General features: G+C 41.5%; 1 protein-coding gene across 4 annotated transcripts in view; it reads left to right on the forward strand.

The window, feature by feature from the left end:
* Positions 1 to 17074, forward strand: part of PCCB (propionyl-CoA carboxylase subunit beta) — a 36229-nt gene that overhangs the window by 4229 nt on the left and 14926 nt on the right. For 3 of the 4 annotated variants that reach the window (XM_065073108.1, XM_065073107.1, XM_065073106.1), the window contains 3 exons: positions 9754 to 9873; positions 12136 to 12204; positions 13688 to 13744. In XM_065073108.1, coding sequence (XP_064929180.1) covers positions 9820 to 9873; positions 12136 to 12204; positions 13688 to 13744 — 180 coding nt within the window. In that variant the 5' untranslated portion in view covers positions 9754 to 9819. Of the gene's footprint in view, positions 1 to 7822; positions 8087 to 9753; positions 9874 to 12135; positions 12205 to 13687; positions 13745 to 17074 lie in introns of those variants that run through there. The other variant, XM_065073105.1, reaches the window with a different exon arrangement.

Below are 17074 nucleotides of genomic sequence, written 5' to 3' on the forward strand. Positions count from 1 at the left end.
CAATTCAGCCTCTTAGAGTCTAAGCTTGTGTGCTGATCTTTTGATTTACATCCCTGTATCTTTTCAGTGGAAAATGGATCTGAATAAGGACAGAATTGGGTTCTTGTTTCATTTTCCAGTTCTCATCAATGTTCTGCCCATGGCTGTGTTTGCAAAGAACTAGACATTTAATTTAGATTAGATTAGAACACAGCCTATGAAATCTGCTAGACACAAATATCTGCACTAATGTCTTAAGTCCTTGAGTGATATAATAGTTTTAAGTTTTTGATTCTTTACTACGGTGACTGAACAGAGTAACAATTGAGATCTCAACTTTAGATCAATGGATGGTTTTTTGTAAATGTATTATATAGAACATGAGGTAATGAAGGAGCTCCCTGTGTCAAGGGATCCTTCTGTTGTGGATGTGGTACATTCTAAAGTATGTAATTCTTACAGTGCTGCATCTTTAAGGGAAAGTTGGCAACTGAGAAGAAAAATATTGGTCACTATGTATACTGCTTCTGAAAGCTTGGACATGAAAAAGCTGGGGTTTTTTATTGTTTTGTTATGGAGTTGGTTTGGTGGTGTGTTTTTTTGTTTGCTTTGGTTTGGGTATTTTTCTTTAGTTTTTTTCCTCAGACAAATAGAAGACAAATGCTAATGGCAAACTTGCTTCCAATTACTTGCATGTTTGACTTGATGTATGCTCCCTTCAAAGTCATTGCATTTTGAATACCTTGAAAAAGAGAGGCAGGATGTGACTGGAGTGATTGTAACAGTTCTAGCATAGTCAGGGGTGCTTGTGTTTTCAGGGCTGATGTTATTAATGAATAAACAAAACAAATCAAACACTAATAGATACGAAATCCCAGTGACTACAGAAGAAAGGAACAACAACAAACCTCCCTGCAGCTTCTAAGAGAGACAAAGACTGATTTTTGCCAATAAGCAATCAGAAGGAACTGAAGATCGTTAGCATTATTCTGCAAAGCCTGTGGGCCTTTCTGTTAAGTGATCCATGGCTACCTGCTCAGCCTTGTTACCATCCCAACGAGACACAGCTGCAGGGACCTCTCCTGCAATACAGGCAGCACTAATTAACTTGTCTGTGCCTTTTTTATTTTTAATTCTCCCTGCATTTTGTCTCATAGGATTGTCCTTTTAGTTTTGTAACCCCCAAATGTCTGGGGTGTGGGGGTCCAACTGTGACATGGCTTTACAAAACTGGTAAAACAGCATGCTGGCACCTCCCAGTCCATTGGTTTTGCTTCATTTTATATTAATGAACGAACTGTAGACTTTCCCATTATAACATTTTTTTCCCCCTCTGTGTTCGAAAGTATTTTCATATGTTATTGCAAAGTGGACATGTTTTCTAAATGCCATGTCTAGGGACATCCTGTTTTTACAGTTTATAGGAGTGGCTGCAATGGCCCTTTCATTCGAGTACGCATTCACATATGACGAAGCCAATTACTGCTTTTTTTATTCGGGTTTAATTTTGCAAGTAGCCTTTTTGGGGGGGCGGGTAAAAAGGCATCTACATTATCAAGCTTGTGACCTGGAGTAGTGCAGTACAATATGTATCTTTACTGGTGCAGAGGAATTCCCAGTTCTAAGCCAGAAAGCTTCTGATCCTTTTGTTGAACATTGAAATACACAATGCTGTGAAAACAGTTTTATAACAATGTTTGTTAGGCCCACCAGTTCTTTGTGACTGTGTGGAGTGGGCTGGTTGTTGGTAGGTTGTGGTTTTGTTTGTTTTAACTATCTGCTGCTTGTCAGAAACACCCAGCAAATAAACAAGCTATTTCTGGTTTGGATTCACAAGAACTTGAGAATGAATATTCCCCAACAATTTTAAGGTCCCTGGGATCTCAATATAAAAACCATCCACTAAGTCACTATTGTTATAGGTTTTGCTTATTGTTCTCTACAAGCCAGTCGCCCACAATTCACTTACTTTGTTTGGGTGATATGTTTAAAGGGAATTTTCATAGGCTGAATTTGTAGGATATGTTCCCCAGCATTTATTATTCAGCACAGCTTTAGTTCTCCCAACACTCAACCAATTTGAAACAGACTAGTGGGTGTAGCTGGAAGAGCTTTTCTCCAGCTGTGCAAGCATGCCTGGCCTAACAATTGTTCTATTTGAATCAGCATCAAGTATGGTCATGCATTTTGCATATCATATTAGATCTTTGGTAGTCATGTTCCTCCTGTTGTTATTCAATTGTGTAGGTATAAGCAGAAGCAATGGGATTGATTTGTGCAACTCTTCTGTCAGATGACATCGATTCCTCCTTTTTTTTTCCAGAACTGGACCTGACAGCTTTTACCAGATGCTAGATATGTTCTTTATATTTACACAAGTACCCTTTTCAGTTTTTTTCTTTGTAGTGGTATTTACATGAACTATGTGAGTAGACTTTATATTGTGGCTAATGTAAAGGAAAAAAATAATCTGTTTACCTTTTCAAAAGTGTCACAAAACAGATTTCCAGCATGCAAGTTAGAAGCAGAAGGGTATTGATAGAGCTCACAGCAGTCCATCTCCTCACTGAAGCTTTTTTTTTTGTGGTGTTGCCAAACAAATAAATTAAAGGTCTTCCAGCATTGTGTGCACCCCTTCCCAGCTCACTGCACCCAGATATAGTACTCTAAGTCCAAAATCAACTGTTGCTTGTTTAGACTAGGGGTACTTGTTGTTTTCTGTGCATGCCAGGAAAACCTCAGCTCCTCTGTCAATTCGGGTGTAATTCTGCTTTGCTCCTGTTGTAGCTCTTACATGAGCTAGCCAGCTCAGGCTGATGACTCTTCACAAATCACATAACAAGAGCTCAAAATTCATTTGGACTGCTTATTAAATTGTAATGTTGGGGGTTGTGTATGTGATTTTCGTATGAGCTGGCCATTGAATTTTGCTTCCAGGAGCATAATTCCATTCCTCTTTGGTCATCTTCCTAACTGCCCACTGAGCTGTGAGGTTGAGAAGTACTACAGAAGCCACTCTTCCAAAAAATAGATTGCTTTTAGCTTGGTAGTTTGTATTATTATTATTGGGATATTTTGGTCTTTCTCCTTGGGGTCTTAGTTGTAAGTGGGATAGAAAAACTGCTGGAGAACATTGGAACTGCTTCATCCAGGCAAAAAAGTGTGATAGTGACTTCTTAGATCCATACGTCCTCTGTGCAGCTTTTCTTTGACCAAAGCATTTCTAGCATTTTGTAATGAAAAAAATCTTCTGCTTGATGAGATTGTTAATCCTCTTGCTGCTTTTTCTTGTTTGAAGCTGAAAGACTGCAACTGTCTTCTTCAAGAGATACTTTGTAGTTACTCCCCTGACAAATACTTTATTTTCACTCTGAGGTCTTCTGACAGGCTTTTTTGAGAAACCAGTACAGACTGATTATTTCACTATATTAGAATATAAAGTTTGTGTTTTGTTTTGTTTTTTAAAAAACAATGTAAACCAGTATTTGACAGTTAGTAAAAATGTGCAATTTGGAGAATATCTTGCTGAGACAATCTCATGTTGTACCCTGTGTCTGACATGATCACAGCAGTCATTTCTGGCTTTAGTATCTACAAATTCAGTTTGGGCTTTGTATCTTAGGTCTGCTTATTTTTGTGAGTCCTCAGCTCATCTCTGATAGGAGCTTTGAGTTGGTTCAGCACCTGGGCCTTCAGGAGTGCATGAGTTTTGTCAAAACAGGGCTTTCACTTCAGTTTGGTTTGGAACAGCACAAAGCAAGTGGAGATGATCTGAGACTAGCACTTAAATATTCCAGCTGATTCTGAGCCAAGCTGCTAGTGTGGAAATACTGGTTCAGTTCTGCACGTATTCCAGTTTAATTTGGGTTTAGTGAAGAATGCTGCTGTACCTATTTTTTTTGGGAACAAGAACCTACCTCTTATAACCCTGAGTTATCCCTCTGACTTAACAAATCTACCAACATTGGTGACCTGGGGCTTTTTCTTACAGGAACACAAATTGATGATGGAACTGGTTTTTATTGACTACTTCTGTTTACTAAAACATACACAAATTACTATTTGACTGAACATGGAAAAACTGAATATCGGGAGACTTGCTTGTGGTTTAAAGTCCTCTTGTAACTGGATTTGGCATCAAAATCCTTTCTCTTCTTTCACTGATTTGCATTTCTGGGGCTTCTCGAGCAACTGCCTGGAGAATTTTTGCTTTCTGTTGCATCTCTGAGACAATATCTAACTTAACAATTCTAACAATATAGGATGGTAAGAGCAGACAATTACAATTATGTAGGGAACAATAATAACATTGTAGGCATGTAGTGTTATTTTCCCTAGGATAGACTTCCAGCAATTTGCATCTGGGGAACCTCCAAAGACAGCAGTGACACTTTTGAATTTTTTAGTCTGAGATTTCTCCTCCACTGATTTATCCAGGTGCTTTCTAAACCCTTTTGGCACACAGGGAACCCAAACCATTATTTGATTCTGCATATGTGTATCTTATTTTCTAGAGTGTGGCACAAAGTGAGATGGAAAAGACTAGAAATGCAGGCAGTATTAGAGGTGTAGATTTACCATAGAGGTATTTTGTGGCATGATGTGTTTCCTGGTTTGTTCTTTTGCAATTGTTACTAATATACAGTTTGCTTTTTGACTACTGTTGTAAATTGAGCTGATGTTTTTGCAGAGATATTGTGAACTTGTTCCTTTTGATAACAGACAGTCCAAGGGTCCAACATAATGTATTCTTGGGATTGTTTTTACTAAGTCACTTTCCAGATTTTTCACAGTTGTGCTGGTAAAATTGTTTCACTACGAAAATTAATTTATTTCCTAAAAACTGTTCATTCATGACTGCACCTTCCTTTTCATCCAAGGGTAATTCAGTTTCAAGACCTTCTAATAAGTGACATTCTCAGAGGCCTCTGGAAACCCTAGTAATTATGTGAACTGAATCTCGTTTGCGTATATTTGAGTTCATTAAATAATGCCATTAGTTCTGCATGGCATGAATTTCTGCACAAAACCTGTGCCAGCTCCTCCCTAGTATGTCCCCTTTATCCACATGTTTGCTAATACTGGGTTTTGGTGGGGTCTGGGTTTTTGGTGTAGTGTGGTGTTTTGTTTTTTTATTTTGCTCCATAGTTTATATTGGATATACAGGTTTATAGTTTTATTAAATCCCTTAATGCCTGCCTTTAAAAATTGATTGGCACTACCAAGAGCCGCCTGCCATATGAGTTTTTAGCAAGAGACCTGATATTTAAGCTAGTTCGTCTCTGAATTATAACACTGAAAAGTCCTGGTGACTTGTTAGTGTTTGTTCTATAACTTAATCTCCTACTCTTAAGGGTGAAACAAAACCTCCAATCTATTGTTTCATCAAATAACAATTTTTTGGGCACAGAAATCTCCTCGAGTTGCTTTGCACTGAATTCAGATGTAAACCAAAACTTATTTTTTTCTGCAATGGTTATATAGACTCTGAATAATTCCTTTAATCTGTTTTATTTCTAAGTTTTCTGGCATGCTTTCTTTTCCTTGTGTATTTGAAAAATAATTTATGAAAAAATTTATGAAAAAAAATTTCATACCTCTAACAAGTTGTTCCTAAAAGTATTTTCTGGCATCTTCACTTTGTTTTTTACACGTAATCTGCATGAGTTTACAATGTGGTTTTCCCATGTACTTTTCTATTGGGCAGAACTTCAACAATTTGAAGAATGCCTTTTGGCTCCCAGTAAGCCCCATTGCCATGCTGTTGAGGTATGCCCACTTTCTCTTCCAGGATGGGGTCTTTTTGAAACCTCTCTGTTCCCCAAATGCAGGTATCTAACCTTTTTGCATGTGATCCATGTTTTGAATAGTGGTCACTTTAATTTCTAAAGTTGCAGAATTGCTCTTCACATTTATTTTTAATGAAGAAGTTATTGTGGCCAGCCTGAATGATACTTAACCAACCTGCAGCATACAAGTATTTCCCACTGAGGGACAGTGGAGGCTTTTGCTTCAAGCATCCCCTGCTGGCTGCCTCCTACATGGGCTATTTTGTGATCAGGGAGAACAGACGATTCCTGGGGTTTGAGCCTGACTGGGGAGTGTCAAGTGCCTATTTAGCTGCAGCAGAGGAGCAAGAAACATTACAGGCTGAAACAGTCTCAGTGCCTTCCTCATCTTGGTCTTCACTGACAAGATCTCCCCTGGCCTTTGTGCTCAGTTCAAGGAGAGAGGCTACCATCAGTGGAGGATTGTTGAGTCAGAAGTTAGTGAGAAAATGTAACACATACAGTCTGGGGGATCAGATGGGATGACCCAAGTGTGCTGAAGGAGCTGGCAGGTGTCCTAGCGAGGCCACTATCATCTTTGAAAGGTCATGGAGATCAGGGGAGATCCCTGATGGCTGGGAAAAGGCTGGTGCTCTACAAAAACAGTGGGGAGGATGATTTGGGAGACTGTAAGGCAGTCAGCTGCAATTTTGTCTCTGAGGAAAACCATGGAGCAAGTCTTCTTGGATGCCTTTTTTGAACACGCGAAGAAGGCAATTTGGAATAGCCAGCACAGATTAACCGAGGGTAAATAAGGTGTGACCAACCTCAGTGCCTTTTAATGATGAAATGACTGGTTCTGTGGATTAGGGATGAGCAGTGGATGTCATCTACTTGGGCAAGGTTGGCAAGGTTGTATCCAGGTTGGGACATTGTGGTGAGGAGGGACATGAAGGTGAGGGGCTGGAGCACTTGCCGCAGGAGGAGAGGCCGAGGCACTGGCCTCGGTTACCCTGGATAAACCCTCATAGCTACTTTCTGGTACTGAAGAGCCTCTTTGCCTCCTCGCTAACCTCTCTTTGTTGAAGTGCATAATCAGAGGACAAGAGACAGTTGTCCTACACTGAAACTGGGCAGATTACTGCCTAGTAAAGGGGGTGGGAGGGGAATTAGTTTCTCCAAGAGGCCAGTCAAGCACTGCCACAGGGACTCAGAAAGGTGTGCTGGTCTCAGTCCTCGCAGGTCTTCCATGATCCAACTGACAAAGCCCTGAGAAAACCGGTATGAATTCAGCATTGATTCTGTTTGGAGTAGGAGGCTGGACTGGAGCCTGAGTGCCCTTCCAAAATGAATTATTATATGACAGCTTGTATATGCTATGCAATCCAAGAATTTCCATTCTTGGAGATTCTTCTTTGGACTTACCCTTGTGATATCTGCAAGGTCATGCTTGTGTACTTCTTCGTGCTTAGAATATGCACACGTAAGGCAATATTAAACTAACATGACTTCATTTTTTGCAGCTGCCCAGTTGTTTCTTGGTGGTCAGCATTCAAAGTGGGCTACAGGGCTAGGAATTGTCTGCTACACAGATAGCTGCGTTTGCAAACCAGACAACCGCCTGGGAACTGATGACATCAAATCTCTGGATTATGGATATGCTGCAGCTTGGTCACTTGGTCTGTGCTGTATTACCCAAAGACCCTAATTCCCCCACCTTTTTGTACGGTCTTTATTTTTGTCATCCGTATGAAAGTGTGCTGATGAGGGCCAGATTGCTTGTTAATGTGAAGAGAGAGTGTATCACAGGGACAGTGTTTTCACAACAAATCGCGTATAGCACTTGCATAGGGCAGCTCATCTCCAGAGCTGAGCAGTTTTGCTTGTTGCCTCCCCTTCTGCAACGCTGGTTTTGCAAAGCCCAAGCAATATCACAACACAGCAGGAAATGGAGGCGGGGCAGCGTTTTCGCGCTGGTTTCTCAGCGGTTCACACGTGGGCCGGGGGAATCTCGGGCCGTGGGGCGGGAGGCAGCCCGAGTAGGGCAGCACCCGGGCTGCCGGGGCCCCTCCTCCGTGCGAGCCGCCGCCGCGCTCCCACCGCAACCCAGCGGCGGTGGCGGGAGCCGGGCCGGAGCGCCGCCTCGCGCAGGCGCCGTTAACCGAGCGGCTCGCGAGATGGCGGCGCTGCGCGTGCTGCGGCGGGCGGCGGGGGGCGCGCGGCTGTGCCGGGCCGCCTCGGGGGCGCGCCCGCCCCCCGTGCCCCAGCGCATCCAGGAGAAGCGCCGCGCCGCGCTGCTGGGCGGCGGGCAGGCCCGCATCGACGCGCAGCACAAGCGGGTGAGCCGCGGGGACGAGAGCCCCTGCCCCGCTGGCCCCACGGCGGCGGCCCGGCCAACCCGCCGCCGGGCTCCGGAACGGCGCGTTTCCGCTTCGCGACTGCCTGGCGGGAGGGGTGGTCCCAGGGCCCCCGGAGACCCGCTGGCTGTGGGGGAGGCAGGGCGAAAAGCGCCCGAAATCCGGGGCGGCTTTGCGATTCAGTTGCACAAGCCGTTTTGCGGAGGAGCTTTAGTGAAGCGGCATTAAAGTCTGTATTGTTTGTTACTGCAGGCGAAAAAAAAAAAGTCTTCCTTTACATCAGCTTTGTCACCGAAACTGGCCGCGATGCACGTGTGAGGGGTAGCATAGGCAAAAGGTGTAACTTTTATCATGTGATAGGTTGCCGTCCAGCACAGCTTCATTTTTTTAGGCTGCTGTTGCAAATCCAAGCTGATCTTGAGCTGAGCTCAAAGGGTGGAAGTAAGGCAGAGGAAAAGACAGATGGGAAGGATGACAGCAGCTGCATTTTTAGACCATTGCCTCTGTTCAGAATTTAGACAATGCTGAGGGTAATGACAACAGTCTTCCTATTTCTGTTTAGTTTTTCTTGCTGGGATGTCTTTTCTGTTTAGAGCAAGGTCCTAGTGGTACCAGGATGGCTGTAGGCATCAAGGAGATAGCAATACCAATACACATGAATGATCAGTTTGCCTATCAGCACTTTCCCATCCACTGTTATGCAACATCTGGAAAGAGTTACAGGCTCACAGAGTTACATTTGGGACACTGACATACCAATCTGCAAGCATTTCTGCATGCCTAGGGGCCTCATATGTCTTATGTTGTGTTTTATATAAAATGAACCTATAGCTTACATTAGCCTTTCCTGCTTTTGTTGATTTTAATGAACTTCTGGACCCGCTGCTCAGAAGTTTTGCAGAGAAGCTGAGCTATGTTTTAACATCACATGGAGTTGTGATCACACTGTCTCCTAAAGAATACAACCCAGGTGCCGTGTTCTTCATGGACAGATACTTACCTGAGTTGGAAATGACCAATTTTATTGAAAAGTTAAGATAAATTGAACTTTGCAGCCATTGATTACTGCATGGCATCATTAGTACTGAGCAAAGGACGTGCATATCTGGTCAATTGATTGTGTTCTTGGCCCTGACTCTACTTTTGCCTTTACCAGTGTCTGACAGAAAAAAAGAACAAAGGGATTTTGTCAGAAAATCCCTGCAGGTGGTCTTATTTCCTTTTTCTTCTCATTCGCCTCAGTCAAATATCGAACATGGTGAATTGAGGCTTGAACTGTTGGTGTGGACTGGTTTAGCTGTGGAAGGGTGCCATGCCTAAAAATAGAAGGCCTTAATAGCAGCATTTAAATGTGTTGGTAAAAATAGCCGTGATGCTATTATATCTTGTTAAAAAGACGCTCAGATTGTTTCCTTTATCTCCCAGTAGTGCTGCTCCAATAGTCAGCCTTCTTCTCAAAGTCTGGCTTGCATTATGCTTGTTTTTAAGGAGGATAATCACTATGTAGACTATTTCCAGCTTTGAGGACACACAGTTGCTTAATGTGCCACACATACCTGATCAAGTGAGGCTGTGTTTGATTAAACTATGTCCAGTGCAGAGCCAGAAGCACCTGATGGCTGTATTAATTGTTGCTTGCTCCCTTTCAGGGAAAGCTAACAGCAAGAGAACGAATTCTTCTGCTGTTGGACCCTGACAGCTTTGATGAATATGACATGTTTGTGGAACACAGATGTGCTGACTTTGGGATGGACTCTGATAAGAATAAGGTATTTTTATATCATATATTTTATATATATGTTTTTTGCTGTTTAGCCAACCGGCTGATTGAAAATAGGCTCTTTTGTTCACATGTAATTTCTTTTGTTTTCTGTTTTGTTTTGTAAATTTCCTTTTATTACTTTCAGTTTCCATTTAACAACTTACATAGTTTACTTTTCCATTATCTAAACTTGATACCTTTTAAGTAAGGTTACCTGTTTAGTTCAAATACCTCCCTAGATATTGTCTTAGATTTGGATTTTAAATAATAGAAGAGGCTGGAGAACTTTGTTACAACTTTGTCAATGAAGTCAGATATGAAGAACAAATACAGGTTGATACTTCTGCCTCCCTACAGGTAACATTAGAGTTACAGGATGAAATAACTTAAATTGCTATTTTATGCCTGCCAAACTATAGAGTCAAAAAAACCCTTAGGGCCTTAAAATCTGATATGTTTGGAAATTCAGGCATTGATACTGGTCTGTTAGCACATTGCAATCTACTTGCTTACGTGGTTTTCAGACACATGGCCTTGTATCTTAAACTAATATGGCACATGAGGTTCATCACATGGAGGCAAAATCTATGGCTACCCAGAGTGTCTTGCTACAACACTGATGTCTGATAAATCACTACATGGGAAAAGTATTTTGTTGTGATTTGATGCAGAAAGGAGCAAGGAACCTGCTGGTATGTGTAGGTGGCTGGTGCAGATGTGCCTGTTCAGTGTGAATCTTCCTGTAGCAGAAGGCCCTGTTTGCTGTGAAGTATTCTGGTTTGGGGTACAGTGAGAAGCTGCTCACTATGTGCAATTGTACAACAACTACAACTTCTGTTTATGTGGCAATCAAACCAGTCCATCAGTTTTCAGTCCTTCAAGTCCCAGGACTGCATTCTCTGGATCCCATGGGCCCTTGGGAACTGGCAAAGGTGGAGAATTGGTTTTTGTTTTAGTAGCCAGGAGACTAATGTGACCTGGTTGTGGGAAGGATGTTGTGCTAGACCTTCTCTACTTTGAGTGTAGGAGCAAACATCTTTTCTTTAAGTAATTTTTTGCACTGTTCCTCAGCAGACTGAAGTAAGTGCTGTGTTGCCTCTCATCGTACTACTTAATGCTGCATCCCACAGTGCTGATAACAAATGGCTGGTTGCAAAGACAGGAGGAGCAGCAAAGGTCTGAGAGTAACAAGAGGGTTAATTTTTTCCTTGTCCTTCAGAATTCACCTTTGAGTGAGCTGCAGATTGTGTTTACAGAGCTCAGTTTCACAACAGATGACCTAACTGTGGCCAGTGAGCTGGAATATTAGTTTAGCATTGAATTTCTCTGAGTTCCTGGAACTTTCTGGAGGTAGGGGGAGACTTGGACCTCGCATCCAGGCTATTCTGTGGGCTGCTTGAGCTTTTAGGAGGCATCTGTGTGAGACAGTGGCTGCAACTACAGGTGTGTTTCCTGCTGTTCTGTGTGCCCAGAGTTGGTAGCAGTGCTGTCTGTGCAGCCTGAGAAAAGTCACCAGACTGGTATGACCTTCCTGAGAGCAGATCACCTTGAGCATAAATGGCCCTTAGAGCGCAAAATATACTTTTTTTTTTTTTTTTTCCTGTACCAAACAGCAAAAAGCACTTAAATACTTGGAATTCCTTTGTGACAGCTCAGTGAAGTTCCTTTTCTATTGTTGTCTTGAAAGACTTCTATATATTTCCTTTACTAAAAAGTGAGACAACATAGATAAGCAGATTTTAAGATTCACAGCCTCTGTTTCCTCTTCCAGCTCTTTCTTCTTCCCTTATTTACAGGGCAAAAAATGGGACAGGTCAAGTTGAAGTATTTGTGGTGACTGTAATTATGTTTTTTGATCTTTCCAGGGCTATTTTTCCCCTGTATCTCCTGTACCTCAAGAAAGGTTTCTGTGTTGTGTCTATTCTTTCAAAAACATCAGTCCTGGTCCTGATAAAAAGTATATCCTGTCTCTAAGGACATTATTTGCCTTAACTCCAGATGTGCTGAGATTTGAGGGAATTGCAGAAACCGCTAATCTTTACACCAATGCACAACTACTATGTGGTACTATGTCTGGTTTTCCTTTCCATGGCTGGGGGAGATCTTTGTGGAGCCCTTGTTGCAAACATGGAAGACCAGTCCTCTTGGAGAGTCAGTCTTTGCTTTGACTTAGTACTCAATAGAAGTCTGTGGGTTTTTTAGTGGATGTCATTGCTATTTTGACTTTTTTAGTTATTATTTTTAATCAGTCTCTTTGTTGTTAATGCAGTATCCTGGAGACAGTGTGGTGACTGGCCGTGGACGGATTAATGGGAGACTGGCTTATGTTTTCAGTCAGGTATGGTTTTCCCTGTTGTTTTTTAAATAGCATAAACTTATCCTTTGAAATAAATTCACCATGGTTTAGTGTGGCTGTGTAGTAATGTACCAGTTTACCTTTTATCTATGAGCATAAGATAGACATAACCTCCCATGGGAGGAAGCAGGGCACCTTCAGACAAGAAAAAGCAGAAAAGCATTTCTTGAAACTTTGTTGGGCAAGAGATGCAATTGTAGACAGGGGTGAGGTTTAACAAGTGTTGAATATGGAGCCAGTGGGAATGTTGAAGGGGTTGTGATAGCATATAAATATATAAAATATAATTTTTATGTTGAAATATACTTTTATATTAAAAATATTTTAGAGGAAACAGCAGAGGTAGAGGTTTATCTTGTTTAGTCTTAATGCAGTGAAAGAAAGGCTTTCTTTCAGATCATTGCTAACTGCTTCTCTGTTCTGGGCCACAAAGTAGCCTTTGTTCCATCTGCTGTCATGGCCAAAATGATTGCTGGGTGACCTTCGAGCAAGTCGCACACCCTGCTTTTTTCTTGGATATGTAGTTCTTCCAAGGAAGGATACTGTTATGTGGGCCTTGAACATAAGATAGGAGCTGAATACAACCTTCATTTTAGCAGAACACAAATGGAGGGCGGTTTTTATGCTAAAATAATTTAAATGTGCCCCTTCGTGAAACACTTTAAAAAAAATATAATTTATACATAAAGACCTTTTTCTGCTCCAAATCGAGCTGCCATATGAGAAATTCCTTCCTTTTTGGTTCAACTACTAGTCATAGTCCCATTGTTCTCTGTCCACACAGTTTTTCGGGCTTTTTTGAGAGTAAGACTCAGGAATGCGTCAGAGCAACTCACCAGAAGTTGGCTCTGGGCTCCATTGGTACCAGTAGGTGTCAATATCCCCTTGCTCTTCTGGATCAGTCCCAGGGCCTCGTGTTGCTTGTTCAGGATGTTACTGCTCAGGCCCAGGGGTAGCACCAGCAATCAGGTTTGGCTGATACAGTCCCCGCAGCACCCATACAAGAGTAATTAACTCTTGAAGCATAACTCATGAATACATAATGAGGACATATTTTCAGGTTTTGATTTCTGCCTGTTTGCAGGCTTATCTTACTGCTGCCCCTTGCAGTGAGACTTTGACAGCTGAAATTTTTCCAGACTGCTCCAGTATTGGTAATGTCCATGAAAGAAGAGCATATCTTTGTTGAAAGAGATAATATTTCTGTGAAGAAAAATAAAAAAGGCAAATGAGGTGTAGTATGTTTGCGATTTTAGCGTAGAATCCACTGGCAAATGTGTATAGAAGGTCATTTTGCTTGTAAAGGCTTGGATTGAACAGGATTGATCTGCAGGCTGCAGTAAGGGAGTCAGGCTGGTTTGGAACAGCACACCAAATACAGAGCATTGTAGGATTATACTCTTCGCTTGCAACATTTTACTGAAATGATTCTTTTCCCTAATCTGAAAATTTGTTTTCTCTCCAGGATTTCACTGTGTTTGGAGGCAGTTTATCCGGAGCTCACGCCCAGAAGATCTGCAAGGTAATACTTCATAGGAGAAAATAAACCAAAAAATTATCAGTGTCCTTTTCTTTCAATCTGTTGTATTAATGAATTTGGAGAAAATTATTTGTGACTGACTTCAGTGGACACTGGCCTATGTCATGGCAACCTGAAAATGCCTGTCTCCTCCTGTCAGCTAAGGTCTGAAGGCAGAGGTGAGCAGAGGGGAGCGCTTTGGCAGCTCTTCAAGTATAAGAGAGCTTTTCCAAGTAATACTCACTTGGTTTAAATTAACTTGCTTTTTCTGCTGTGCTACAAAACACAAGAGAGACTTGCAAAGTGCAAATAGAGATTAACTAGCTATTGTCTACTGGAGAAACATGAAATGGCTTGGTTGAAACTTTTTTCCTGTAAACAGTGCTATTGAAATGTGTCATGTTTATAAAAAAGCAAATGTAACACTAAACAATCTGAAGATAAACAGTTACACAACGTGGAGGTCACTCTGATACTCCGAGCTTGTGTTATCAGGCACTTGTGGCTATTTATTCTCATTTGTCTGCTTGTGTCACTGGAAAAGCTGGTGTTTGAATCCCGTCGGGGAAGACAAGAACTTTTCCATGCATGAGTGTTCAGAGGTGCGTGCTGATGGAAACTTCCTGAATTTTCATACTAGGCAATCAGGGACAAGGGTTTTGGTGCACATGGCCTTTTCTCCTGATGGAAAAAACTACTTTTTGGCATAGATTCATCAGCAGTGAGGGTGTATAAAACTAGAAAACATAAAGGCTTTGAGGTGGATAGTAACTGCTTGGCTTTACGAAGTCTTGATATTACCTGTTCACACTGGAGCTTTGCAGTGTCTGTATTAGGGAGGGAGGTAATGGTACTGGAATGATGGGATGATTTCTGCTGGTTTTTTGATCTCTTGTTTCTAAAGAAGCAGCAACAGTGCTGGTAGCAGAACTAGAAAACAGTGTGAGCACTTCCTAGTTTGTACAGTTCTTGATTGGCATCAGCGGCAGATGCATCCAGAGGTTGAAGGCTCTGGATGCATCAATTGCTTTGTGGCTCAGAGTCTTTGAAGCTGTAACCTGGGCAGTGGAGAGCTCAAAAAAGACTGGCTGGGTGGTGTGGTACCTGTGTCATTTCTCTTAGTTTTTCTTGTTGGGCTGAATTCTGGGAAGCAGAAATCTGTTCTAAGAGTGACAATTGTGGCTCCTGCAAACCTTATCAGGGCCTTAAGGGGTGTAAAGTACCATAGAACATGGAAGCGAAGTTGCTCTCCCTTAGCTGGACATCCCTGGGGATCCACCCCTTTGGTGGTAATAATGTCGTTTGGGATTTTTTCCTGGAGTTGCAGAGAGGTAGCAGTATTTGGCATCATGCAGCAAAGCTCCAAGGTAAGTAGATCTGGGCTGCAGATTGCCTGGTACTGCTGCAGAAGAGCCTTGTGGTCTTTTAGACCACATTAAGTGCTTGTAATGGTTTCCCTCAAGCAGCAGAGATTTAGTGTGGCTCTTTTGAGAAACAGGTGCCCACTTGTGGTGAGGAACACTTTATAGCCTAGGCACATGTGTGTGTCTGTGATGTTGTGTTTCCAGACAATTTTTGAGTCCATAAGATGAAAAAAAGTATTTTTGGAATGCATCCTGAAATGTTCCCTATGAATACTGATATGGCAAAGAAAAGTTTCAAATGTCTGAATAAATTTTCAGTAGTCTGAATGTGCATATTGATGTGTGTTTGAGAAGAACTTCAGTATCTGGCAAAGCCTTGAAATAAATAATCAATCCATATATAGGTCCCCAGAAAACAGCAAAAGGTGTCAGTGAACTTGCTTCATTAATCTGTCCTAATAGATAACAGACCTTCTAGGAAGAAGCAATAAATGTCAACTCAACTGATTTTTAATAAGGCATTTGATAATGCCTTGTGTAATGTTCACATAACCAAATGAGGCCACGTGTGGTTCACAGAGCCTGTTTGCAATCCACACCGGTGCTTTTTAAATGTGGGATTGTATTTAAATTGCAAAGTCATTCTGCGTGGCTGCCACAGCAGTATTTCAACTTTTAAATGGACATCCAGGCACAAAGCATGAAGAACCTCTGTTTTACACTGAACGGCTGCAAGTGGAAACAAAGCACTTTAGAACTATACAGAGATAGCTATAATAGCACCAGTTTGTGTTCTGTTTGGGATTTTGTACTGCTAAGATAATGTTGATTTGAATGGGACTGAGTATGGTTACTGTGTTTCTAGGCAATCTAAAATTCATGGTTGATGCTGCAAGCACTCTGAAAGACAGGACTGAAGTTTTAAAAATCATAAGAAGTTAAAGGTTGTCCAAATAAAGGCATTATTTTGGTAACAATGATTGAAAGGGCGAATGCCAGGTAGGGAAAGCAACCTTGAAATTCAAAATAGAGATTGACTGACTGTGTGTAGTTTTACAGAAAATCATTTAGGAGTGAATACAAATATTGATGTTTAAGCAGATCTTAATGTGATATGCGTGTGTTATAGTGTTATGAAAATGGCAAACATTTTAGTGGGATCTAATAAGCAGGAATATTTTATGTAAGGAATTCAATCCTCCCCCTTAAGCCTCTGTTGGAGTATGGTTTATGATCTTGAGGCAAGTAACCAAAATGATAAGGAGTCTAGAAAATACGATGTCAAAAGAACAGTGTGACTGAATTGAGGGTGCTTAGTGTCGAACATGGAGAGAAATAAGACTGAAGGGAGAATTGAAATACTTGAATGTTTATGATGGTGGAAGCACAAAAGTAGTTAATTGCTCTCTCCATGTACTATATATCAAGAGAGAAGTAATGTTTCTAAATTTCCAGAGGAAAGACTTAGAAGTTCTTTGAGAAGACTAAGAAGGATAATCAAGTATTAGAATATACTGCTTAGGGAGATTACACAATCACCACTGCAATAAACTTTAAGATCTTATTAGACATACATGAGGGAGTGTTAAAGGTGCATTCGAGACTTCTTGTGAACAGAGATGGATTGAACCTCTCTGATTCGAACTCCTGTGATTGTGTCACTTAGCACAGGGTTTGGATAAAGCAGTGTGAGTTTGGAGATGCACAGCTAGTAGGGCAGATGAATATTAAAGGTCATGAGAGCGCTTAAATGTGTATCTTTTAGCCTCCGGTCTAAAGAATCAAAACATGATACCCCATAAGCAGTTAGTGACTGTGACAGTTAATACAAATAAAAGAGAAGCTGAGCGCTCTCTAGGCATTTCACAGTCTGATATGTCTGGGTATTTTGCTGGGGGATGTACTTTTTGGGGGTTGATTGTTTTGGGGTTTCAGCTTAGCTAGATCAATAGTGAATAATAATGTGTGT

Source organism: Columba livia, chromosome 9 (genome assembly GCF_036013475.1).
Source record: "Columba livia isolate bColLiv1 breed racing homer chromosome 9, bColLiv1.pat.W.v2, whole genome shotgun sequence".
Taxonomy (NCBI): domain Eukaryota; kingdom Metazoa; phylum Chordata; class Aves; order Columbiformes; family Columbidae; genus Columba; species Columba livia.